The 26,754-nt window shown below is 32.8% G+C and overlaps 2 protein-coding genes across 2 annotated transcripts; one reads left to right on the forward strand and one right to left on the reverse strand.

Annotated features, from left to right (window-relative positions):
* Window positions 1–12,042: 12,042 nt before the first annotated feature.
* LOC143625015 (transcription factor bHLH153-like) lies at window positions 12,043–13,218 on the reverse strand. Its single transcript, XM_077095486.1, has 5 exons — window positions 13,147–13,218; window positions 12,974–13,039; window positions 12,792–12,857; window positions 12,267–12,314; window positions 12,043–12,172 (listed from the first exon to the last, which is right to left on the reverse strand). The coding sequence occupies exons 1-5, from the start codon at window positions 13,216–13,218 to the stop codon at window positions 12,053–12,055; spliced, it is 372 nt and encodes a 123-aa protein (XP_076951601.1). The 3' UTR covers window positions 12,043–12,052.
* Window positions 13,219–22,829: 9,611 nt separating this feature from the next.
* On the forward strand, window positions 22,830–25,916 carry LOC143625016 (CRIB domain-containing protein RIC6-like). The gene is made up of 4 exons (XM_077095487.1): window positions 22,830–22,875; window positions 22,966–23,072; window positions 23,171–23,222; window positions 25,660–25,916. The coding sequence occupies exons 1-4, from the start codon at window positions 22,830–22,832 to the stop codon at window positions 25,914–25,916; spliced, it is 462 nt and encodes a 153-aa protein (XP_076951602.1).
* The last annotated feature ends 838 nt before the right edge of the window (window positions 25,917–26,754 follow it).

Genomic DNA, 26,754 nt, shown 5'->3' on the forward strand with positions numbered 1-26,754 from the left:
CTATTCAGCCGGCTGTACCTTCTAGAAAACCTACCTTCGGCTATAAATACTCCAATATCTTGGAATGGTAAGATCATCTACAATCTCGTATAACTTACTTGATAACTGCTCTTATAGTATTCATATACTTTTATATTCAAAGAGCAATATAGACTGATTCTCACGCCGGAGGGTGGTCACAAGGAGGAACCCCCCCTTCTCAGTGACGAGCTTACGGTGTCTGTTTTGCAGGTTCCCTGAAGTACAACTTACTCTGCTGGACCTAACCTTCGTGGGAAACATTACCTGGCCCCCAGATTACCTATAATCTGCCCGGGGTTACTTAGTGTTTCTTCACATGATTAAGCTATTACGATTTGATTGATGATTATTGATGATACGTGACCGTGTGCGATCGATGTGTTAAAACCGTTCTATGGAGTGTAAATCTGGTGCGTGTGAACATTAATTAACTTGCTTGTATTGTTTTTTGACAAATTAGCTTTCATGACCTGAAGGAATGAAATTGGAAGCCCTTTACTTAATCATGTTTCTGTATATTTTAGATTAATTGCCTAATAGGAAGCCCGAGCTTGACTAGGCTTTAGCTCGGCTCGTTTAACTTACCCGGAGCTCGAGCTCGGGTCGTTAGTTATAGTTAAGGATGACTATTCTTGAGAAGCATTGAATGCAAAGCATTAGGTAAACAAACTTGGAGAGTAAATAAGCTAATAATTCAATATATCTTTTAGTAAAGAAACAGCTACTGAGCTAATAATTCAATATATCTTTTAGTAAACAAACAAACTTGTGGAGTAAATAAACTAAGAATTCAATCTATCTTTTAGTAAACAAACTGGTAAACGAACAGTTCATGGGTTTATTAGTAAAAATAACTAGGTAACAGCTGCCGCGTTTCAGCGACGCACCGATGCGGATTAATCGGTATCGTTTAAACTCGGCACGTATCCAACACTAAGTTCTAGAAATAAATCAAGAAAAATCTAAAATGGTATGTCACACGTATAACTTATGATCAAAACGACACAAAGACACTAACGATATTGGTTTGGTTCGGTTCGTTACGACATCGGCTTTAAAGTCAAAAAATGCACAAATGATCAAAAGAAAAATGCATATTTCTAATAAGCCAAACTTATAATGGGCACACCTTTTGAATAACTTTTCTATGATATAACACATACAAGGAATGCTCGTTAAACCCGTTCACCATCAAATATGTACGGTATATTAAGGATAAGGACATAAAATTAAGTTATTAACACAACATAATAAAAAAAGAAACCAGTTTTTACCTTATAGAGTCAACATAAAATTTGGCACCGGTACCGAAAATCACAAAATTTTGGTACCGGTACCGGTACCAAAATATTCGATTCTTCAGAGCTACCCATCGACAAACGCCTACGCCTCAACCGATTCCAACGGTCAAAGTCACTGCAAATGCAGTGTCTTTCTTCACTTGCAGCTGCCCATCAATACAAAGCACTGAAGCAGTGTCTTTCTTCACTTACTCACTCACTGCAAATGCAATCCAGATTCCAAAAATCAAGATTATATTTTCTTTTACCAAATTTTGCTTCTATACGAAATACTTTAAATTTGTTTTTTTAGTATAAATAAGTCTCTCTATCATATAATACAACAATATGTAGAGTTGAACTGTAATATACGGAATTTTGGAGTGATCAAAGAGAAAAAAAAAAAAAAAAAACTTAATAAATGATGAGTAACTGAAAATTTGTTAATCTGAACATATATTTTTTTTATATAATAGTAGTAATAATAAATTTTAATTTGTGCATATTGTCAATAGCTAGTATTTGAACGTAATGTGATATTTGATTTATGAATAAAAAAAAAATATATGTATGAATAATTATCCAAATCCTTGGAACCAAGCTTAATCCTATTTTTGCTAGATGTATATATTTTGAATGACCCTTATCCCTTCCAACTTATTTACGTAAGCTACAACTAACCACCTACAAATTCTTTGGAATGAATCTCTTGTTGATCAAGTTTCCTTTTTTCAATTTAAATTCTCTCAAATCCTCAACTCTTAAAACATAACCATTCTAGGGCTTCCATGCGACGTCACTGCTCGCCATCCTTCTCCGGTTCCGTTGCGTTGCCGCCAAAGCTTCATCTCGGTTATGTGTTTTCTGGCCACCCATCCCAAACCTCTGTTTATCTCTACCGCATTCTCCACCATCACCTTCTGTTGTAATTAAGTGACGAAGAGAGTCGTCGCCGACGCCGCGCAACTAACATTATGTTATAACCGGATTCACAACCATCGTGCTCGTGTACTTCCACCGCTCTCGCTCTTTGATACGTTCAGTTTGTGTTCGGCTATATATTGAGGTACCGAATCAAAACCTTAGTCTCATTTGAATTTAAAGATATAAATTTTGGTATCGTTTCGATTTGTTCCGGCGACCGCGGTTCGTTTAGTTTTGGTTCCGCGAAGAATATGTGTGTTGTAGATGGGTGCGGTGTGTGAAGCATGTGTATGTCATATTTGTTTATTGTGTGTGTATGGCGTGAGTGTATGGTTCTTGATAACAAAGCGTTGTATGACATTTGCTTTAGAATTGAGAATGCTGATGACTGACGTGTGTGTTTGCATGAGTGCATATATATACTGTGTGTGCATGGTGTGTGATTGAATTGTGTTTAAAAGTGTTGGGTTGTGTGTGTGGATGGAGACATGGAGTTGTGTCACTTGTGTATTTTGGGTTTCCAACCATATGATATCAAATTATAAAATCATATTCACATTAGTTGATAAAATAAACTCAACATACTTTATTAGTGGTATTTAATGTATTAAATGAAATTTGTTGTAGCAGTAGGAACGTTTACATCAAAATTGACATAAAAACTAATTTTTTGATTTAATTGTTTAAAGAGTAATATTTAATAAAGATGTGCATAATTTGAAGTCATCGGCTAAATAAAGAGATAAATGAAGGCTTTAAATTTTGAATTCAAGTAACCTACTAGTTTTCCTATTATGATTTCCCTTTGGCTTTAAGAAACTGATATACATCTCTAAACTATTTAAGCACCGGCCATTCTTGTTTGATATCAAGCCTGCATCTCCCAAATACATATATCTCTAGCTATCTCGAATTCCGCTACCACTTGTTTATATATACAACCAACGATTTTTCCATCGCATCACACCATCACCGCCACGTCACCGTTATACCCCTACCACAACCACCGACGTAGGAAACAAAGAAGTAAGATCACGTCTTGTCATCCGCCGCTGCACCATCTTGTGACACCGCCACCTCCACGTCAGTTGGAGCTATCGCCGCCCTTCGTCACCTTTCAAACGCCACTCAAATCCATCACCGCAACACCAGTCACATCCACCACGGCCGCCGCGTACCGCCACCCTATACCGTCACTGTCTCTTACCATCTGACATTTTGCTCCGCTTTTCAGCGACTGTCACGCATCCGTGTTCGATTCAGATACGTTCGGTTTTGTTCGGCTTATGAGGTAACGAATTCGAGCTCACCGTATCTGTTTCGCGACTGTTGGTTATGTTCCGGCGGCTACAACTATTTTATATGTTTTTACGTGACTGAATCTAACAAAACAATTTATTAAATTAGTTGAATACCTCTCTGGTTCCTCGTTTGCATACATATTAAAGACATGAGAAGCTTTCCTTTAATATATACATGTGGGCCATGTTTATGTTGCAGGAGTTTGATAAGTGTTTTAAAATTATTGTGCAATGGCTCTCATGCTGCTTCAAAGTAAATAATAAAACTAAAAAGTAGCCATACAATTGGTTCTCCTATCTTTACAACTAAATGAGATAAGTGATATAGTATTTTATAATCCAAAACTTACTGGTGTAGTTGTATACAAACATTGATATTGTACTGGTTTCATTCAACAAATAATAATTATTATTACTAATTATTTGGTTTTTTTTAAGATAACATGTTAGTCTTATGAGAATCGTAGACAATTTTGAAAAGAATTATGTTAAAAGTATAAAGTCTGTCGCCGGAACATCAGCCAACCAACAAAATGGGCAGCGCAACTAAGCTAAGCCAACCTGATTTGATAGTAATTAAATTGTAGGTCCTCTTTGTCATGAGCCGCGAATTTTGTCTTTTTTCTTTGCTTGCTAAACTAAGGTACGGTTTCTGGTTTCTGTCACTCATAGTATAAATTATATTCCGTTACTTCATTACGGTTTCTGTTTTCGGTTACTTATAGTATTGAATCTATTCCGTTACTTTGTAGTACGGATTCTGTTTCTTGTTACTTCGTAGTACGGTTTCTGGTTTCTGTCACTCATAGTATAAATTATATTCCGTTACTTCATTACGGTTTCTGTTTTCGGTTACTTATAGTATTGAATCTATTCCGTTACTTTGTAGTACGGATTCTGTTTCTTGTTACTTCGTAGTACGGTTTCTGGTTTCTGTCACTCATAGTATAAATTATATTCCGTTACTTCATTACGGTTTCTGTTTTCGGTTACTTATAGTATTGAATCTATTCCGTTACTTTGTAGTACGGATTCTGTTTCTTGTTACTTCGAAGTACGGTTTCGGGTTTCTGTCACTCATAGTATAAATTATATTCCGTTACTTCATTACGGTTTCTGTTTTCGGTTACTTATAGTATTGAATCTATTCCGTTACTTTGTAGTACGGATTCTGTTTCTTGTTACTTCGTAGTACGGTTTCTGTTTTTGTTACTCTTAGTATTAATTATATTCTGTTACTTGGTAGTACGGTTTCTGTTTTTGTTTCCTCTTAGTACTATTTATATTCCGTTACTTTGTAGTACGTATTCTGTTTTTCTTCACTCATAGTATTGGTTCTAGTCCATTTTATATTCGATGTCCGTCACTTCGTAGTGCGGATTTTTGTTATCTGTCAGTTACAGATCTAGTTCTGTTTATTCGTATGATATGTTTATATTAATTTTATAGCATGCAATAGGTTATATATATTTTGAATTCATTATTGCATGTTCCTGTTTGAATATTTTTAATTATACGATTTTAGTTTTTGTACTCTGTTACCCGAGCAATTTCTGACTTGTCGTTGGGGCGTCAACGACATGGCACTTATCGTGACAGTGCGTAATCAAAGTTCACGGCGTCTCTGAAAGTACTCATGTAGTACCTTGGCCACTTAGAGGCGTATAGATCGATCTTAGCTCCGACTCCTGACTCCTGACTCCTGACATGGCACTTATCGTGACAGTGCGTAATCAAAGTTCACGGCGTCTCTGAAAGTACTCATGTAGTACCTTGGCCACTTAGAGGCGTATAGATCGATCTTAGCTCCGACTCCTGACTCCTGACTCCTGACTTCTGTTTGAGATGGAACAATGTGTGCACGCCACCCACACCGTCTCCTTGGTGCATGGACTAGCTAGCTGTGTACCCCTCTGTTTAGGCTCTGGGTGCTTCCGTATTACACGACCTATTTATTTTAACATCATCGTCGTGTATATTAGTAATTATATTTTGTTTCGCTATATTTCTGGTCCGTTTCGATATGTGTATATGCATTTGGTTAAATTTGAGTATATTCAGATTACGTCCCGATCGTGTATCGGATTATGTTTCGCATCTAATTATAGTTCGGTCTAAAACGTGGTTTTATATCCGCAATAGTTTCAGTTTTATTTCAGTATGTGTTTTGTCTTATGTATGCCTTTACCTGTACTATTGTTCTCTCCGTTACTGGGCAATTTTTGGCTCAGCCGTATTTTCTTGTTTGTGTCTGTCTTATTTGCTAACAGGTAATTTGGGAAATCGGGGAGATCAGTGATGAGAGTAAAATGAAGTTCAAGCTTTTTAAAAGTTAATTCATTTTTGTTTAATAATATGACATAGGTTGCATTGATTTTTGATGTATTTTGGATTGTGACATTGATTTGATATCTGTAATAGTGACATGTCAGCCCGCTCCGGGTTGGGGTGTTACATGAACACAAACATAACAATATCTAGAAAATTTAGAATATGATAATTGAGTAAAGATAACATGAAAATAAAAAAGAAAATAAAGAAAAAAGGTAGGGGCTATTTTGTCTTTTGATGATCCAAGGGGAAAGTAACACAACATCCATTGGCACCGGTACGGTACTAGTATTGAAGGTAAAAATAAGGAAAATACCGGTACCGTACAGATCCCGAAACTCAAAACTTTGGTACCGATTCGGTACCGACGGTACCAAATCGGTACCGATTTCAGTACCGGTACCGAAATGCTTACCCCTGCAACCAATACACAAGAAATCTAGTAGAAATGGTGGCATGCACTGTCACCATTCTGCATCCAATAAACCAATACTCTGTTAGTAATGATTAACATAACTTCTTTAATAATAATTGTAATTCGCCTAGTACATATATTTTATGCCTGCACTATGGTTGTTTAGTGTTATTATTTGTTGAATTTAGTCTTGTGTATATATGTATGCATGGTTACTAGATGGATTCTAAATAAGAGAAAGGGAAAAGAGAAAATTGGTCAAAAGAAATGGTATTAGAATTCTCTAGGTTCTTAAACAAATATATCACCTAGCATAAAGTATGTGTTTTACCAGTAGATCCTGTTTAACCATATGCAAAGATGCAAAGCTACACAAGTAATTAAGTTTGACTTTTTTAGTTCAAAGATGTCACTTTTTAACTTTAGAATAAAATATGGTAGAATAGGTCGCATTATAGTTGTTGAAAACTTGAAAAAACTGAAACCAAATAGACATTTCGGTTTTTACAAATTCATAAAACCAAACGTTGGTTTTTGTTTGAGTTCGGTTATTTCGGTTTCTTTGAGATCGAGTCATATTGGGTTGGGTCTGTTTGATAGTGAATAAAATATGAAAAAAATAGCCAACAATGAAACAGGTTAAAAGGGTCAAAAGTATTCTATGGTGTATATAAATGCTTGCAATGTCCTAAATCTTTTTATTTTATCGAATATTAATATTTCATCCTTTTTAATCATATCCAGCAATCAGCACATTATTTATTTATAAAATTCAAGAAATGGCCAATATACTATGTTGCTCCAGTTTATTATTTATTGAATTTAGTGTTGTGTATATATGTATTCATGATTGCTAGATGGATTCTAAAAAAGAGAAAGGGGAAAGAGAAAATTGGTCAAAAGAAATGGTATTAGAATTCTGTCGGTTCTTAAACAAATACATCACGAAGCATGGTCGAACTTCCTCATTCAAATGGGTTGCTCTTCAGCCAGAGTTTGAAAAGGTTATAAATCACAAATTCGTTAGTGACAAAGCTTTCAAGAACAAGTATGATGGTATGAGAAAAGAGTATAACCTTTGGAAGTCACTTAAGAACGGAGAGACTGGTCTAGGTTGGAATGAAAGTACCAGGCAACTTAAGGCAACTTAATTGTTCTGATGAATGGTGGAATAGAAAAATTAAGGTGACATAACATAACTCATTTAACATGTAAATACCGTACAATATTCCAGTCATAATGATAACTAACGATTCACCATTATATTTTGTAGCACGCAACATTATAAGACCAAAAGATCCAACTTTTCAATTTGTACCACCTCAAATATTGAACGACAAAGATACATGCCGTATTTCAAGGTATTAAATTGGTTAATATCATTTATACTTGTGGACTTTGTTATTAACTAATTTCAAATTATATTTAGGATTGTATCGGATGTATTGATGGTACACACATAGGGGCATGCATCCCAGAGAGTCAACAACTACCTTATATTGGTAGAAAAGGGGTAACAACTTTCAAAGTAATGGCAACATGTGATTTTGATATGTGTTTCACATTTGTATCGATCGGATAGGAGGGTTCAGCACATGACACACGCGTTTTCATTAACGCGACCCAAGATAGTAAATTCAACTTCCCACACCCACCTGAAGGTAATATTTATAATTTTTTAACACATGTATTTGGAACTGTTTCATGCTACTTTTAATAAATTCCAAAGTCTTTTGTTTTTCAACTCCTTTATCAGGTAGATATTATTTGGTTGATAAAGGATATCCAGGCAGAAAAGGCTACCTTGTTCCATATTCCAAGACAAGATACCATCAATCTCAATTTCAAAGGAAGCCCCCAAATAATATGCAAGAAGCTTTCAACCGATCACATTCATCTTTACGAAGTTATATTGAGAGGTCATTTGGAATTTTGAAGAAACGATTTAAGATACTTGGTACAATGCCCAAGTATAGCGTGCAAACACAAATTGATGTTATCATGGCAACATTTGCATTGCATAACTATATACGTAATTCTCGAGAAGATATCATGTTTACTACAATGGAGCAACATCCAAACTACATACCACGAGATGAACTTCATGATGTTAGTAACCATGACACAAGCACCAGGGGTCTATTTGAAGGAACAATGAATGAGATGAAACATGTTTGCAACAATATTGCTACTTTGATATGGAATGCACGGCAATAATGATTTAATAATATTATATTTTATTCTTGACTGTTTGCCAATGACTATGTTTTATTTAATAGAAAATAACCATGCTTTATTTATTTGAGAAAAAACTTATACATATATCACACACACACACACATATATATATATGTGTGTGTGTGTGTGTGTGATTACGTTTACCATTATGTTTTTTAGTTATATCCATTTTGGTCATTTTATACATTTTATTAAAAGCTCCAGCTACTCTGCCAAACACCTAAATATATCTAAAAAGCTACAGCTACCAGCTACAGTTTCCAGCCACCAGCTAGTTTTGCCAAACATACCTTATCTTGGTTCTTCGGCTATGACGCTATAGTTTTTGAAGAGGTCATACTATAAAACAAAAGAGTTGTCATACGTACTATTCTATTAGAGACAAAAGAAAATAAGAAATAAAAAGAAAATGTTTACGAGTATGATTTGGGTAATTGTCTATAAAAATCAAATATACATGTTCTTGTTAAAATTACCTGTTGAGATTCCAAAATACATTTCTTACTACTTTATTTTCCATATAGTTTTTCTACCCAAGAAATTAGAAATGTCAAAACTAAATAATAATTGAATTAGTAGATTAATCTATTACCAAGTAAAAAAGAAAATATTTACGGTGGATAGACGGATATAAATTTTTCTGATATAAAATTGGGTCGAGTATCACCTACTACCATACCTGTCGTCCTATTAACGTAAAAAATTTTGAAACTCGTCCCATGCATGGTCACATGCCTAAATACTAACAAAAAGACGTACACTTGATCCGATTTGTGATTGGTGTGGGGAATCATCTTGAAGCCGCTTATGTAGAAACACGACATATTCAAAATGTTAGTTACCTTGAAATAAATACAAGGTATAATGGACAAATCAATGCACATAGTATTTTACGATCTTGAAAATTGATGTTAATTAACTATTACGAGAGCAGTGCTTAAATTTATCCTATACACGCGCGTATGCATGCATATAAATGATTTTCATTACGTATATATAAATAAAAACATAAATTAATATCCAATTTTTTTTTGAAAAAATATTATTTATAATTAAGAAACAATTTTATAGTAAATAATAATAATAATAATAATAATAAACGAGTCATAGGTTTCACCAAACCCAGATAACTTTTAAACGGGTTATAACATCTCATTTATTTGTGAAATATTTTCATTATCAAACCCTAAGTATATTATTAGCTTTCTTACGTTAAATAAAATTAAAATTCAAAAAAATATATAAATATTAGAAAGAAAAAGTATAAAACAACCCTTTAATATGGGGCAAAAGCTAGTTAGGACTATAAAATTAAGTTGTCTTTTAATCACAAACAACAAAGTTTGTGTTGTATCTTCTATATTTGTCATGAGGATTGAGGTCAGTTGAATCAATGCAAGTCGTTGACCAAGAGCTCTTGAAAGATGCCATGGGATCTCCACTTCTCTTTTCTCAACCTACTTAAGTTCTAACTTCTTTATACTTTTCTTTTATAATTATGGAAATTAGAAATAATTAGTAGATTATTCTGTTAAGAAAGATAAAAGAAAATAAAGAAATAAAAAAAATATTTTTGATGGTATGGTTTGGTCGTTGCGGTAATTAATTGCTTGTAAGTATCGGGTATACCCGTTCTTGTTAAAATTACCCATTGAGAATCCAAAATACATTTCTTACTACTTTAATTTCTATATAATGTTATAACCCAAGGAAATTATAAATATCAAAACTAAAATATTATTAAATTAGCAGATTCATCTATTATCACGGACAAAAGAAAATGTTTACGGGTTTAGTTTGGGTAGACGGATATGAATTTTCCGGATAATTGGTTCGATATCACTTATTACATACCCATCTTAAAATGTGAAAAAAACTTTTGAAATTAAATACATACATGGTTATATACCTGAATCTGAATATTTGTTCTAAATGTTACGACCTTCAGTTGTGTTCGGTTTCATTTACCATCTCTATATATGGAATCACTTAGAAGCCGCTTATGTGGAAACACGACGTACTCAAAGTGTTACCTTAAAGAAAATACAAGATATGATGGACAAATCAATGCACATAGTATTTAACGATCTTGTAAATCAATGGTAATTGGCTGCTACAAGAACAATGCTTAAATTTATCCTATATATGTGTTGAAAATTGTGAAGTGTTATTTCTATTATTCTTTCAACTTATATCCAAAAATATGATTGTGTTTTTTATTTTAGTTGTGTATGGTTGCGTATGGGCTTATTATTTGCGCTATTATGATGTTTAATGCACTTGGAGGATGCAAGTAAAAGGGATATGGACTTGTAGCCACCATCGCTACCAATAACCGCCATGGCACCGATGTGTTTGATTTATGTTTGCGCTAATAACCACCTGTCGCAATTGCCGTTTAACACTGCTTCCGCCACCTCTCAGCCCAGCTCAAAGTTGGTCAGCTGTTGTGGGTCAACAAAAGTCCGTAGCGGTTTGACCAGCGTGCAGTTTGGATGAGAGTCAGGTTTGACGAAAAACAAATCCAACAGATAATAGAAAGAGTATTGGAACAACCACCCTAACAACTTCAGCAACAAACAATTGCGAAAAATCTAGTCGCCGCGGATTTGCCATTTAAAAAAGAAAATTTAAAATAACCGCATAATATGTTTCTCGTATCATATATGTTGATCTCCATTTTAGATTATGTCAGCCTTCCAAGAATGAATTCTTCCTCTATATATCAAATAGTTTATTATAGATATCCTACATGTGTTCTTATTGTTAGGTATTACGTGTACGCGGCTGACCCGAAAGGAGTCGGATAGGGTGACAGAAATCAATACAATACAACGGTATTTATAATTGATTTCTAAAACGAATAACGTGAACCAAGTAAACGCAGCGGATAAACGAGAAGTAAACAGAAATTAATAACCCAAAACAAAACCGAAATCAAAACCTGAAACAAGCTGCCGGCAGCAATAATCACTAGCAGCGGTCTGCTTCTGTTTCGAACCGTAATAGCAATTTTGAATGGCTGAGTGGACTTCTAATCACGATACACTAATAATAATATTATTAGTGGTGACGTCGGCGATGGCTAAAAACAACACAGAATTCTAATTGCAAAACATAAGCCTGATTGCAAATATAATAATAGTTGGTGCACAATTACAATTCCAAAGCAACACACAAAACAATAATAATTATAATAATCGTAAAGCAGAGAGAAGATACGAACAGGGGTTTACGTGGTTCGGTCACGGTGTGTAACCTACGTCCACGGGCAACGAACAGGGTCTCTTCTTTTATTGAGGTGCTAAAGAAATTACAAGATACAACATTGTTTATATAGGGAGGCTAACTAGGGTTTATTTCTTTCTCCATAAGTTACAAGAAATAATATAAAACGGGCCACTAAAGTTGAGTGGGTGGCCAGCCCATTCAACCCTTCTAGTCTTCAACTGCCCAACCCAAGACGGGCCGGGGCAACACCCGTATTAAACCCAACACTTATATGCATTAAAAATATATCCACCATGGCCATCATCAACTCTTTATGACTTTGGGGAATTGGTCTTAATTGGGGTCCATATATCTGCGCCATTGCTGCTAGCAACTCCAACTGTATATGAAACGGGTACCAGACGCAGCCCTTTGCTTTTCAAGTCATATTCCTACAAGCCACAATATATAGTTTCATAGGTATATAAACAGTGTGTAAAGTTGTTCTAATTTTCAAATTATTGATAACTAGTATAGTAACATCACCTGAGATTGTGCTGTTGGATTGCTATGAAGGTAAGGAGCACTCAGCACCTAAAACAAAATTTAAAAATATAGCAAATTAAATCTGTTGTCACATGAATGTAAATGAGCCAAGCCGAGCCCAAACCCGAGTTTTAAATTAACAGAGCTTGAGCTCGGCTTGTTTAGAGCTCTGCGTTTAAAGCTCAGGCTCGGCTTGTTTATTATTTATTTATAATTATTTGTTTATATTTTGATAATTATAACCTTTAGGCATAGCGTAATACATATTATTTAATTATTTTTATCATTATTTAATGTATGATAGCTCGACAAGTGAAGCACGAGCTCGTTTCTTTAAAGAGCTCTGGAATAAGGCGACTTTTAGCAAGCCTATCTCTAATAGCGCTAGAGCGGCTTGGCTTGTTTACACCATACGATATGCGTGTCTTTGTCCATTAGTATTTTCTAGAATAATATTAGCATTGCTTGTCTAGTCGACGGTTTCTGTATATTCAAATATAAATTTTATAGTCAATCATTGCATACCTTGACTTGGTCATGAAGAAAGTTTATATAATCAAATGCCTCATTTAGTACTGAAGCCGTATCCGTCTACAGTTTAATTTAAAAAAAAAAAACTAGAATTAAACCAGAATAAGACCCTCAATAGCATGTCATGTATCAAGATGATATAATTTTCTTGTTTGGAATTTTTTGTTTAGGTTTACCTTGCCATATGGTGAGACAAGTTGCTGAAGGGCTGCTATTCTGTCACCAATCTTCTCTTTTCTTTCCTATTAACAAAATCAAAACAGAGTAAACGTTGCATTCAATTTATTTTAATAACTACTTATTCTTGATATAGTTATAGTCTTAAACCTTGGAGCTAACAGAAACCAGCCTTGTGCTTCTTTGGTGTCAAAGAAGTAAGAATACCCTGCTCAATAGATACGGGACTTCGCTTATGATCCATCATCTTAAACAACTTGCAATATACCTTTCGTTTTGATAGATTGCAGGTATTAACTTAACTGTCATACACACACAAATACAGAACCAATTTAAGTAGAGAACTGGGAACCACATAAGGACGGGTAGATGGTGCATATCATACACAGTGGGAGAGAGAAACAAGAGGAACGAAAATAAATAAAGTCATAAACTGTTCACGAGCGTAAGAAACTGAGCGTGTTCATGTTCGTAAATGTTTGCTCTTTGACAGTATAAACGAACAGTTCACAGTAAACGAACGAACATAGATGTACTAACATAACTGAGTTAAACAATTAGAAGTAAATTTGAACAACTAAACGAAAATGTGAACAACAATGTGCTCAGCTGAAAATTTATTAAAAGTAGATTAAAATGTGATGAGACTGTAAACTTCAAATATATAATAAATAGTATTATTAAGAACTATGTATACATCATTAACAATTAATATAATAATAATAATAATAATAAGCAAGTAGAACCCAAGATTTTACAATTAATTACGAGCCAAATTCGAGCTTTACACATAAGGCTTAACTCAGCCACTCAAGTTTATGAGTTCAAGCTTGGACTATCAAGGGTATCATTATTGGAAAATGCATAATGTATTGCATACTTGTAGATGGTCAAAATATATGGATATATTTGCATTTTCTCATGCGATTGACTGATTGTATTGTACTGAATACATAATAATGTAATATGCATCTAGTATTTAAAGTGTCTATTTGTAAGTTATAGGTTTCAGCAACTGTTTAAAATTCAGTATGATAAAAAAAAATAATGCAAGTTCCAGGAAGGCAAACAACAATAAATCACTAAATTGACAATTCAACAAGAAAACAAACAATCCTGACCATTAAAAAAACATCATGCATATGGCCACATTTGTTTAATGTCATCCCACATCAAATTAGAGAATGCGACAACTAATTCATGATCAAACATCAATTATATATTTCTAATAACAACTTACAATAATGAATGCTAGATGTAACATATCAACAAAAGGGCAATACAATGAAGTGTATACTTCCAGTCAAGAAGCCACCTGATGCATGCATTGACATTATTATAAATGACCATGGCCCCCTAGATTCTATAACTAGAATTAAATAATAAATAATTTATAGATGATATCATATCTAAATGCACAAGCCTCTGAAAGCATTAGGTTACTGTAGGCCCCATTGTTCTTATTCAACAAAAGTAGGTAATGTCTGTCCAACTTTAAAAACTAATATCAAACCTAAATCATCTTCCAGAGCGTTCGTTTCACAGAATTCGTGGGAATTTAAAGAAATTGGAATTGGAATTAAAATCTCATGACATAGCGTGTTCGTTTCGTTGGAATTGGAATCTTAATTCCATTTTGGTGTGTTCGGTTGTCAAAGAATTGGAATTATAATTCAATTCCTGCAAATTCCTTTTAAATAAAGGGATTCCAAATCCTTCCAAAATGTGGAGGATTTTATTGAAATCTTTTCTCAAGTTTTTTTTTTTAAATATAAATAAAAAACAAAAAATATTAAAAAACCTAAAATGTTTCCGCCGTTTTCCTTATTAAAAAAAACAATTTCAATTCATTCGTGGTGATAGATTACAATTCATTTGTCAAACGAACACATCAAGAAAATGGAATTGAATTTCAATTCCAATTCCTATTGGAATTTTCAGACTCCAAATCAAATTCCAATTCCATTCCATTATGTGAAACAAACGAACGCGAATTGATCTAAATTACTTTCAATTTTCCATTACCTTATGACGTAATCATCCGATCAGCACAAATAACCACCATTCGTATATCACACACACGATACGTTTACGAATCGCAATTCAAATACTCTACAAACAGTTACGGATTAACAAAATTGTAACAGAAAGCATAATATTACTCGAATATAACCGACCGGAAGTTACCTATTCAAATTCCGGTGAGTATTCACCGCTTATTCAATGCTAATTTCGTAACCGATCCTCAGTTCGTATCGTAATCCTTCATATATGCGTCGAATTAAGCTGAAAGAAATAAAAACCGTTTTAAGTTGATTTTATGCTATTTGTGATCGGACGGTGAAAGTGTGTGTAAAGCAGAGTGGGAAAGGGGTTTTTGAAAGGCGTTAAGGAATAAGGAGTCGCTATATATAAAAAGATTATTAATTTATTAATTGAATGAATTAGAATAATGGATAAATCATAAATCAACTAATGACGTCAATGGCTTTTTTTGACAGCTAATATCCAACCATACCTGAAAATGGAGTAGTTTACTAAATACTAACCATTCTATCTTTTAACTAGAGTTACAATAATCCACTTTTGTATTTGTGGTTTGAGTTAAACCAGTGGCGTTCGCGTATTTTTTAAGGACTCTGTAAAAATATTTTGTGGTAGCGTTTGATTCGTGGAATACAATGAATTTGAATTGGAATCGGAAGATATTCTGTCCAAAATTATGTTTGGTTGGTAATGAAAGAATCTGATACGGAAAATATATATTTATTTAATCTGTGAAATCTTTAACGAGATTTTTTATTTTGTTATGATTTTCCATAAACTAGAAGCAAAACTAAGAAAAAGATAACGGTTATGAATTTATGAGTTTAAAAAATTTAAATCAAAAGAATAAACACACAAACCAAGAAATGTCATTAAAAATAAAACAATGTCTGCTTGTACAAGCCGTTCCATGGTGGCGATGGTGAAGATATGGTAACTCCTATGCTTCTCGTCCTGGCAACCTGGACCGATCCAAAAACTCTGATGTTGGTTGTGAAAAATCTAAGCACTAGAAGAAGGTGAACCTGATGAAAAAAAATATGTGTGTGTGTCCACCACTCAATTCAATTTATTTAGGTTATATTTAGATTTTATAAAAATACATCAAGAAGGTGAAGTAAACTGCATTTAGGGGGTGTTTGAGATTGCTTATTTTCACCAACTTATAACTTATTAATTTTTTGAAAAGTAACAATGTGTTTGGGATTGCTTATATTGTGAGAGAAAAAGTTCCATAAGTTACACTTTTGTAACTTATTAACTTAATGAAAAATTATAAGAAGGTAAAATAAGGAATTCCAAACACCCCCTTAGTCTTTTAAGGTTTATTTGAGTTTAGAACTAAACTAAGTGTAAGAGTGGACCCTTGTATAAAGCAGACTTGATTAGTGTATATTTGAGCCATGACTCTCGGAAGCATAAGTCTTGGTGGACCTAGTTGGAGGAAAATTTTGCATAATATTTTGGACTATGAGTTGAATTGATATTTATACTACTATAATTAATTGGTTAACGTTCTATGTCTTTAAATGATGGTTATTCAGTTAATTTCTGGTTCATAACTTGCTTGTATTTAATTAACTCACAAAAAAATTGATAGTATAAGTCAACTTGAGATGATTTAGCTCGTGTTAGGCAACTTGTTTAAACTTCGAAGCAAAGTTTGAGCTCAAAATAACCCAGTCTAACAAAATATTGCTATTGATTTTCTTTTATATTGATTGGTTATGTATTATAAAAGATCTGTGTAACTTGATATTTATTGTTAAATTGCTATCTAAGTCTTATATGAAGAAAATAACCAAGCTTATGTAGTTCAATTAACTTACCAAGTCACAAATTGGCTCAGGTAGAGTACATGCTTAGCTTTTAGTTCGTGTGAAAAATTAAGAGTCAAGCGGATTGGTTTCATATTTTAATAAGTTTATTTAAAAATCTTACACTATATGTTTGTTTTTAAATAAATAAACTTACAAATCATTTTTGAATTAAGCTTAATTTATTTAACGTGATACATGATTTAAGTTTTTTTAGTTTTACTGAATTGTTGTATATTTATGTTTTAAGAAATGTAAACAAAAATAGTTGGAAAGAACAAGATTTAACATTTGCTACTTTTGTTTTAAATAAAACTACTTCTTCTGGTTGTGCCGGGGCAACTGACAAAACTCTAGCATTGAAACTCGAGCGTTGGTAAAACCCGAGTATTACGATGATGAGTCGACACGAATTCGGTTATAAAAATATTAGCATATAAAAAAACAAAATATTTAAAACGATGTTTATTTGGTCGGCAAACCCGAGAGGTGGAAAATACAAGCGTTGTCAGCCTCGGTCATTGTGGAAGTAATTCGACATGATTTCAGTCGGTTTTAATTACGCTCATTATGGTACTAGAGCTAAAAAATGAAAAATATATATATATAAACATGAAGGTGAGCTGATGATCAGAGGGCGTCCGATCGTAAACTTTTGTGTTGGTAAAACCCGAGCGTTGTCAGTCACAAACGTTGAAGAGGCGATTCTTCTCGAATTTGATCGGTTTCCGGTACCAGAATTAAAACAAAAAAGTTTGACATTTAGTCGGTTTTCCTTACGTTCGCTATGATAACTAAACTAAATAAAACAAAATAAAAATTACGAACTAATACGGTGCCGGCAAGTGGCCCGATAGGACACTTGCGGCACCAAAGTTCTATTTTATTAGTAAAATTAGTAATGCCAAATGTTTGTTTTTTTAGCGCCAAAGTCCACATCAGGATCATAAAGTCTTTCTTTCTTTCAACTGGGCCCCATTTGTAAATAAATGCTTAGCTCTATGATATAATTCTCACAGCCTACTCAATACCGTCGATTATGTGTGACACGTGTCATCATCGAATCGGATTGTACATGAAAGTCAACACGTTCAAAAATTTAGTAACTGAGAGGTCCCACATGCTCTAGCTCTTTGTCCATACGTCAACTGATGCCTGCTGATGTGGACTGTGGAATTAAATACTTTAGCAGATCAGTCCTTCTACTCATAGTTTGTGTTATTATACGAACAAGATTTCAAAAAATTCAATTACACAAAAGTCCTTTAACTATACTTAGTTGCGCAATTTTGTTTTTAGAAATTATTGATTTTCTTCACTAAATCAATTTCGATAAAAAAAAAATGATTAAGCGTAAACTAAGCAAGAATTATGTCTGAGGCTCTAAGCGGTTTGGTCCTTCTGTGTTCACGCTAGCCTTATAGTTTATAACGTTAGCGGTTAACCATTTGTTGATCATCGAATATATAGTTATGTTGTTTGTTTTTGTAGAGATAAAATGTCTGCAGTCTGTGGACCACATCTGTAGAAAAAGAGGTGAACCAAACTTCTACAGTCTGCAAGTAAAAGATTGTTTGTTTTTTTAACGTTTGTAGATTGCTAAAATAAACTGGTAGTGGTGTACAAATTGTGGTGATGGGTGGTGTTGGATGGTGATAGTGGTATTGGTGGTGGTAGAATGCGGTAGGGGTGGGTGGTAGACATTGGTGGTGGTGGCGGACGGTGGTTGATATACGGTGGTGGTGGGCGGTGGTGGCAAACGGTGGGTGGTTGTGGTGGTGGTGGTGGCAGCGGTGGACAGTGGTGGCGAACAGTGGGTGGTGGTGGTGGTGGTGGTGGTGGTGGAAAGTGGGTGTTGGTAAGGTGTGGTGTTTTAACGCTCTGCAGACCTTAGAAGATCTCATAAGCTGATGGGCCAAGTCTGTACTAGGAACAGCTTGTTCAAACATTTTTTAATGAAACATCTTCAAGAAAACAAACAGTCTGCAGATGACAATGTTTGCGCGTGGTCTACACGGCGCAAATAAAAGAGCCTGCGAAGACCTTTTTTCAGAAAAACAAACATGACCTAAATGTTAGTCCACATTGATCCTATAGTCATAAGGTAAGTGTTGTCGGCTTAATTCTTGTTTGCCAAAAGAAAAATGTTCAACCCGTGAGTCAGGGTGGAAAGCCTAAATATCTACAAGTTTGTAGAGGGCTTAAGGGGCGTTTAAGAAGTTTTTAATAGGTTTGTTAATGACCAACTTAGGGTTATCAGATTTTTTGTTAGCATAGTTTGTGTTAGCGTTCCATAAGAGAGTTGTAATAGAGTTTTTCAAGTTATATTTCATCTGAGCAACAATATTGAGAGTTACCCGTATATTGTATGTGCGTTTATCGTTTGAGTTACATATGTTAGTATCATCCTACGTGCAAGCCTTATTAGATATACAAGCTTTGTGTTTGCACGCTAATGATTTGTAACATTTGTTGGTCAGGGCAATGCCTTCTACAATTATGGCATCTCTATCATAGTACTTTGGATTAAATCAAAGAGATATTAGATATTAAGTGAGATAATATGGATTCTAAAGTGGATCCATAATAGAATGAGAGTGTGTGTGTGTGAAATTTGGCAAATGTTTCACTTCAAATATTTAAACCAACCAAATAAGAATGTTAATAAATTATTAAACAAGATTGAACTCTCACTATTTAGAACGGCACCATCTTAAATTCTTAACAAACAACTCGATGTCATTGGGATGGGCTACAAGCTACTTGATAAAAGAAAAAAAAATCTTTGTCTTATTGTAATTTTAGAAACTTTAGTTCAAAACACTAAAATAATTAAATGTAGTGTTGTGTAACGGGTTTGACCAGCAACAAACCTTACAAAGTGAAAAACAATATAGATACTTGAAAAATAAACCTAATCAAACTATTTTTTTAATTATTTTAAGATAATTATGATAAAATTTAACTATTATATTTGATTGATAATTTTCCCTAGTTAATCATATGGAAAATGTCACAAAACGGTAACCTGTTCTCAAAAGTATTCTAATTAGGTCACTCATACAAGTTTTGTTCAAATTGTATAACTAAATTTTCAAAATAATCCTTATCGAATTTTTTGCGCATCAAGAAAAAAACAATGGAGGGGAAGATATGGAGGTTAGAATTTGCAATATATGTAGTTATATTTAAAAAAAAGTTTAAAAACGTTAATTATATCAAAATAAAAATAAAATCCATGTCATTACTCCATCAACATAAAAAAAAAAGATAAAAGACTTCCTCATTAAAAGCATTCACAACAGCTCCTATATAATTATGTGAGAGAAATCTCTAAATTATTTTAAAGAGTTGTAAATGGTTGTGAGTGAAGAATAAAAAAAATAAAGAGATGAGTAAATTTGAAGAAACATTCACCCTCTATTTATTTTTTAATATATTTGATAGTGATTGTGAATGGATAAGAGAAAAAAAATAATGACAAAAATGTAAAAAAAAGTATCATTTAATTATATATGAGAAAGAAAATATAGTGTAATTATAAAGATAGAGAAGCTATTGAAAATATTGTCAGAAGATAAACAAAAACGAAACAAAAAGAAAGCATATTTTGCTAAGGGAATGGTTGGTGGATATATATATTGTTTGACTTATAAAAATAGATAACTTATGCACAAACCAACACAAATCAAGGCATGAAATAAGGTTCCTGAATTATGTCCAACACTTGGCGTGTGTAATGTGCATAAATCATGGACATGAAAACAACATTTAACTTGTAGCATACTTTCTGAATATTGGACCAAAATAGATTTTCTCTTTCCCGACACGTACATATTCAACTAATTCAACACAATAATTGTTACGAGGTTTTAACTAATACATGGACAAAATCTACTTGTTTAAGAAAATAGTTGGTGATAAAATTTCATATACGGCACAAATCTAATGCTATTATAAAATTATAATGGTTTTACACGTTCACATGTAAGAATTCATAGAGAAACCGGGAAACCATGCGTTTTACATTTAAAACAATCATTGTTACCTGTAAATATTACTTCTTACATAATATTTTTTTGTAACTTTTGTATATAAACACATATAAAAGCCGTTTTAGTTTAAAAATAACATAAAAGAAGTTAAAGTTTGGTTTGAGAAAAAACTGAAAAAGTATATAAAGGAAACATTATGAAAAAGTAACTTTTATTTGAGGGGCATTTTAATTGTAATTATTTCTAACATTTTCTGAAAAAATATATAAAAAGTATTTATTTACTTTATCTTATTAGCTTATTATATATTGGGACATGTTAAATACAAATGAGCAAATATTGAAATGGTTTGAGAAAGGTTGAAAGAAAAACTGACGTATAGAAGTGAAGATTATAAAAAGTTTTATTACTAGTATATACGGATTAAAAAACATAGTTTCATCACTAATCATTTAATTATATATATTCTGCTGATGCTTCGTATATTATTGCATCATATCTTAATGTATCGTATCATATCATATGCTCTATTTATATTATATTTGTATAAAGTAAAAGCAATACTTGCGAGTCTGACCAAGTCTAATAGAAGCTCAACGATTAAGAGCTTGTTCCATAAATATTACAATTTAGACTTAAACTCGGACTTAAACACATTTAGGTGGTGTTTGTTTGTTATCTGAAGATATTTCTGGCTTTTTATGTCTGCGTCGCGCGTACCATGCGCAGATCTTTAGGCTTGCAGACTGTTTGTTTTTCTGAAGACATTTCATTAAAAAACGTCTTCGCGCCCTCTTATCCTAGAAGACATGGACCTTACTCTTTTCAAGTCTTCTGCATCTTCTATCTCATTCAAAACCCTAGCCCCCCTTTCATTCTACCATCTCCTCCCCTTCATCTCCTCCACAGCCGTGCCTCACCACCGCGACCTCCACTGCTGGCGCCGCACCACCGGCGACCTCCGCAATAGTCGTCGTCGCCGCTGCTCCTCCTTAGCCGACCGCCACCGCTGCTCCTCCACCTAACCCAGCCGACCGCCACTACTCCACCTACCCCAGCCGACCGCCGCTGCCTTCCTTTCTCCCCACATCACCGCCGCTGCACGCTGCTCCGCCAACTCCAGCCCTAGCTGCCACCTCCACCACCATCTACCTTGGCATGCTTACTTCTTCAAGATTTGATAGTCTATTCAGCATTATTGTAATTGTTCTATTATTACTAGTTTGTTGTTGAATAAAGTTTGTAGAAGGTTTAGATTTATGAATGTGTTGTTTGATTTTTCGTTAAAATTGTACAATTATTACTAGTTTGTTGTTAATTAAAGTTTGTAGAATGTTTATGAATGTTTGTTGTTTGATTATTGTTAAAATTGTACAATTATTACTAGTTTGTTGTTGAATAAAGTTTAAAAAGATTGGTTTATTTAATTTTTCGTTTATTATAGCAGTCTGCAAACGTTAAAAAACAAGCAGTCTTCTTATTGCAGATTGCAGAAATTTGGTCCACCTCTTCTTTGCCGCAGATGCCTGCAGATATAGTCTGCAGACTGTAGAAATTTTACATCTTTAAAAATAAACAGCACCTTAAGCTAGACTGGATTCGGCAAATGCTTGAAATGGTTGAAGAAAAACTCTTATGGGGTACCAAAATATGGGTTTAAATGTTTAATGCCCATAAAATTTTAATGGTTCCTTTAAAAATGGGGTCATTCATGGTTGACATCCATAGACAACAAAACATTTCCTAGTTTCCGGATTTACTAAACTTTTGTCTATAGTTTTATTCAAAATTTTATTTCTATTTTCTTGTTGTCTTGTTGATCAGAACGATCATCTTGGCACATTGTGTCCCATAAGTTTGTAATTTCATGTTCTAATTACATGCAATTTTATAATTTGTTTAATGAATAGCGAATTAACGATCGAGGGATACTAATTATATTTGAAGATGATAACATTTCTATGATTACAAATTGAACATTGTTCATCAGCACGGCCATGAAAGGTTTATTAAAAGGCCTGCGTTACATCTCTGAAATATTTGGTATATTTTTATGTGTTTTGACCGTGATATGATATGTGTTGCATTTGTATATGTTTTGTGTTATGGCTCATGAGCTCTTTGGAATTACAGAGGCAGATAACGATAAGGAACCCGAGATACAAATTGGGGCGCCCACTGATGTAAAGCATGTTGCACATATTGGTTGTGATGGACCTTCTTCCAGTGCTCCAACCTGGGTAATCCCCTATGTCTATCATATAAGTTGTGATAGTTCATTTCAATGGTGTTTTTTTTTCTTCTTTTTGGTACAATGTTGCTTTTGTGTTATTGACAGATGAATGAGTTTCAAGGTTCTTCTAATACCGGATCATCAGACGGAACTTCAGGTATATTTAGTTATTTACATGATCAATTGTTTTTAATAAAACTAATGATTTTATAACATGGTTATTCGCCTTACATGTTCAATGGTTAAACCGGCCTCAAAAACTATATAATGTTACAAATCTACCTGTTATAATAAAAAATAATTATGCCACATGTTATGGCCAGCTTTCATCTAACAATTTTTGTCCCCTATATCTCTTAAATTAATTAATTAATATATATTTGTTGTATGAAAGTTAATCGTAACAGATTATACCTAAATTTTATATTTAAAAGAGTTAAGTGTCATTTTAGTACCTGTGGTATGTCAAATTACGCAACTTTAGTACCGTCTTTGAATTTATTGCAAATGACTACCTCACTTTTCTAAAACTTGCAATTTTAGTACTTTTTTCTAACTCTGTCTATTTTTTTCCGTTAAGTCAAGGGTAAATTTGTAATTTTGATTTTATTTATTTATTTTGTATTTTGAACTAAATGTCATTTTCATACCTGTGGTTTGTTCAATTATGCAACTTAGTACCTTTTTTGAATTTATTGCAACTTGATTTTTTGATTAATTTTGGATAGATAGACAAACCAAAAGAGACATTACGTAAAAGATAGTTAAATGCATGATTGAAAATGAAAAACAACCATGAAATGTATAATATATTTTTTAGCTTTTTGTTCTTGATTGCCAATTTACTTATAGTAGCTCAAGATCCGAGTTCATCTTAACCATTTTTCTTGCATTTTCTTTATGTGCATTGATTTATTTTTTCAAAAGTTCGGGTACAATAATAGTAGATCTTTAACACATCAGAGGATCAAGCCAAATAACAATCACACAACTTCGCACCTCTTAGTATAACATCAATTGGACTTGTAGATGAATAACGGTTGGCGAATCACATGGAAAAAAACAATATATCGTAATTCATTGAACTTGAAGATGAACAATAGTTAGGGTTTGAAGGATCAATGAGTGCGGGGTGGGTGGTTAATATGTTCATTTAGGGTTAGAGATGATCTTTTAATTGTAATGCATCTCTTGGTTTGTCTGTCTATCCAAAATTAATCTAAGTATCTAGTTGCAATAAATTCAAAAAAAGGTACTAAAGTTGCGAATTAAACAAACCAGAGGTATGAAAATGGCATTTAGCTAAAAGAGAAAATAAATAAAATAATCAAAATTACTAATTTGCCCCCAACTTAACGGAAAAAATAGACGAGGTTAGAAAAAAGTACTAAAATTGCAAGTTTTAGAAAAGCGAGGTAGCCATTTGCAATAAATTCAAAGACAGTACTAAAGTTGCGTAATTGGACAAACCATATGTACTAAAGTTGCGTAACTGTCTTTGAATTTATATTAAGTGTTTAAAATTTTATTAAATAGATATTATTATAAAAATAATTAAGCAATAAAAAGGTGTTTAGCAGATTTTATTAACTGACAATAAAAAACTAAAATTAATGTTTTCTGTTAATAAAGGTCATTTTCTCAATTTTTATATTATAAAATATTTAACATATTAATTTGATATTGTAAGTTAAAAACATTTTCTTAAAGTCATGAAATTTTCTATTTTCTATTTTCTATTTTAATTCTTAAAAGTTGCTAACTATGTTTATAAAAACATATTACAATTTGTTGTATGACATTTTTTAAAGTATGATACTAATGGTGTATATAAAGTAACTTTATATATTACTGACTATATAATTATATATCTACTATTTAGTGTTTATACAGTTTTATAACTGTTTAATAGAATTCGCAAATTCTTAAAAAGAAGTTGGTATCATCCAATAATTTGATATGCCCGACAAAATGACAAGTTTTCTTACTATTCGATTCATTTTATTATTGGGGATTTTTCGTATTTTGCTGAATTAATGCGCATTTGATTATAATGTTGGATGTGTTTTATCTTATTTGAATGGTATTATTGTTGTCTTTATGATGTGAGGTTAGGTTATGTTTCATTTTCAGTGGGTATAATAAGTTAATTAAGCTACATCTTTCATTAAAAGGAAACAAGTCAAAAATCATTCAAAGTATGTTTTTAAGTGTATAGATGCCTTTTATTGTTCTTTATGAAATATATATATATATATATATATAAAACTTTGTAGTATTATAGGTTGTGGTCTTATTATCACATTTTTAGAGGCGTTATGGTATTTTAAGATTTATTTAACATGTTCCACTATTTTTGATTTCGAGGCATAATCAGTATTCGAGAAATAGTCTTGCATTTCAATATAAATATAGATGTAGTGCATTTTTTCACATACATTATGTACTTATTATTTAACTTTATTTGTATTTTTATTATTTTGATAATCCCGTGTGTTACACGGGTTCTAATGCTAGCATATAATAATTAAAAATACATATCGAGCATATAGGTAAATATTCAACATGATAATTATTTTCACTTGTAAATATAGACTCGATGAGAACTCCAGATCGTCATGGCAAGTCAAAGCAATCCAGGAAACAAGGCTCTAACATTTCAGTAAATTCTTCAGACTCAGACGCAAAGCCAAGAAAGAAAACCTTGAATGATGAAACTAGCCATGGTAGGAGGGCGAAAAACTCGACCACAGAGTCTGAGTTAGGGTCACAAGAATCAGGGGCGAAAAAGAACCGAAGGAAAAAGAGAACATCAAGCCGAGATCCGTCTATCGCCAATGAAACCAATTGAAAAGTAGTGAGATGTATTTTAAATGACAAACACCAGAAAAAAACATCATGTTTACATTATCATAATATGATTTGTAACAAACTTATATTGTGTTATAGGACTGGAAATTGTTTTATGTATAAACCATTAGAAGTTGATCGTCATAGCTTTGTATTTTCTTATTTTTTTTACACATATGCAACAATGAGAATTGTAGCGTTTTAGTGGTTAATCTCAATGTGTAATTCCCCGTTCACTATTGCAATGATTAAAATCATTAACAACTGGTCATAAAAAGATACATGCTAGCATGAACATTATATCAATAATTTACTATTTTTATCAGCAAATTGTCAAAATATATCTATGACTCAGTGGTATAGTGATAATGAATGGTGTTTGTCCCTCTAAAATGGAGGTGATGAGTTAAAGTATTTGCAAATGCAAAATTTTAAGGATTTTAGAGTTAAAAGAAATGTATTATATTTTATTTCGTAGAGTTTGTGTGAATATTCTAAACATGTGTAACATTTTAAAAATAATTAATTAATTTCATACAGTCACCTTTTATATTTTATTATTTGTTCTATTGAATGTATTAGTCTGTAATCAATTTACTTACGTAAGATATATTTCGTATCCGTGTAAAAATGTTTTTTTCTTATGAACCAGAAGTTGTCCTTGTCAAGCTTTACATGATATTATTGTTTAGCTGAACTAGTTTGTCGTCGATATAGTTATATAGCTTTGAATATGGTTTTGTTTTAACTTTTGTCCAATAAAAAAAAGTATATTATCAATCAAAATCCATTTTGCAAATATATCATTCATACACTGAAAACTACTCAAAGTTCTAATT

The sequence above is a fragment of the Bidens hawaiensis genome, unplaced genomic scaffold, assembly GCF_021521415.1.
Source record: "Bidens hawaiensis isolate Kalapana, Puna unplaced genomic scaffold, B.hawaiensis_p1.1 tig00004020_1, whole genome shotgun sequence".
NCBI classification, from domain to species: domain Eukaryota; kingdom Viridiplantae; phylum Streptophyta; class Magnoliopsida; order Asterales; family Asteraceae; genus Bidens; species Bidens hawaiensis.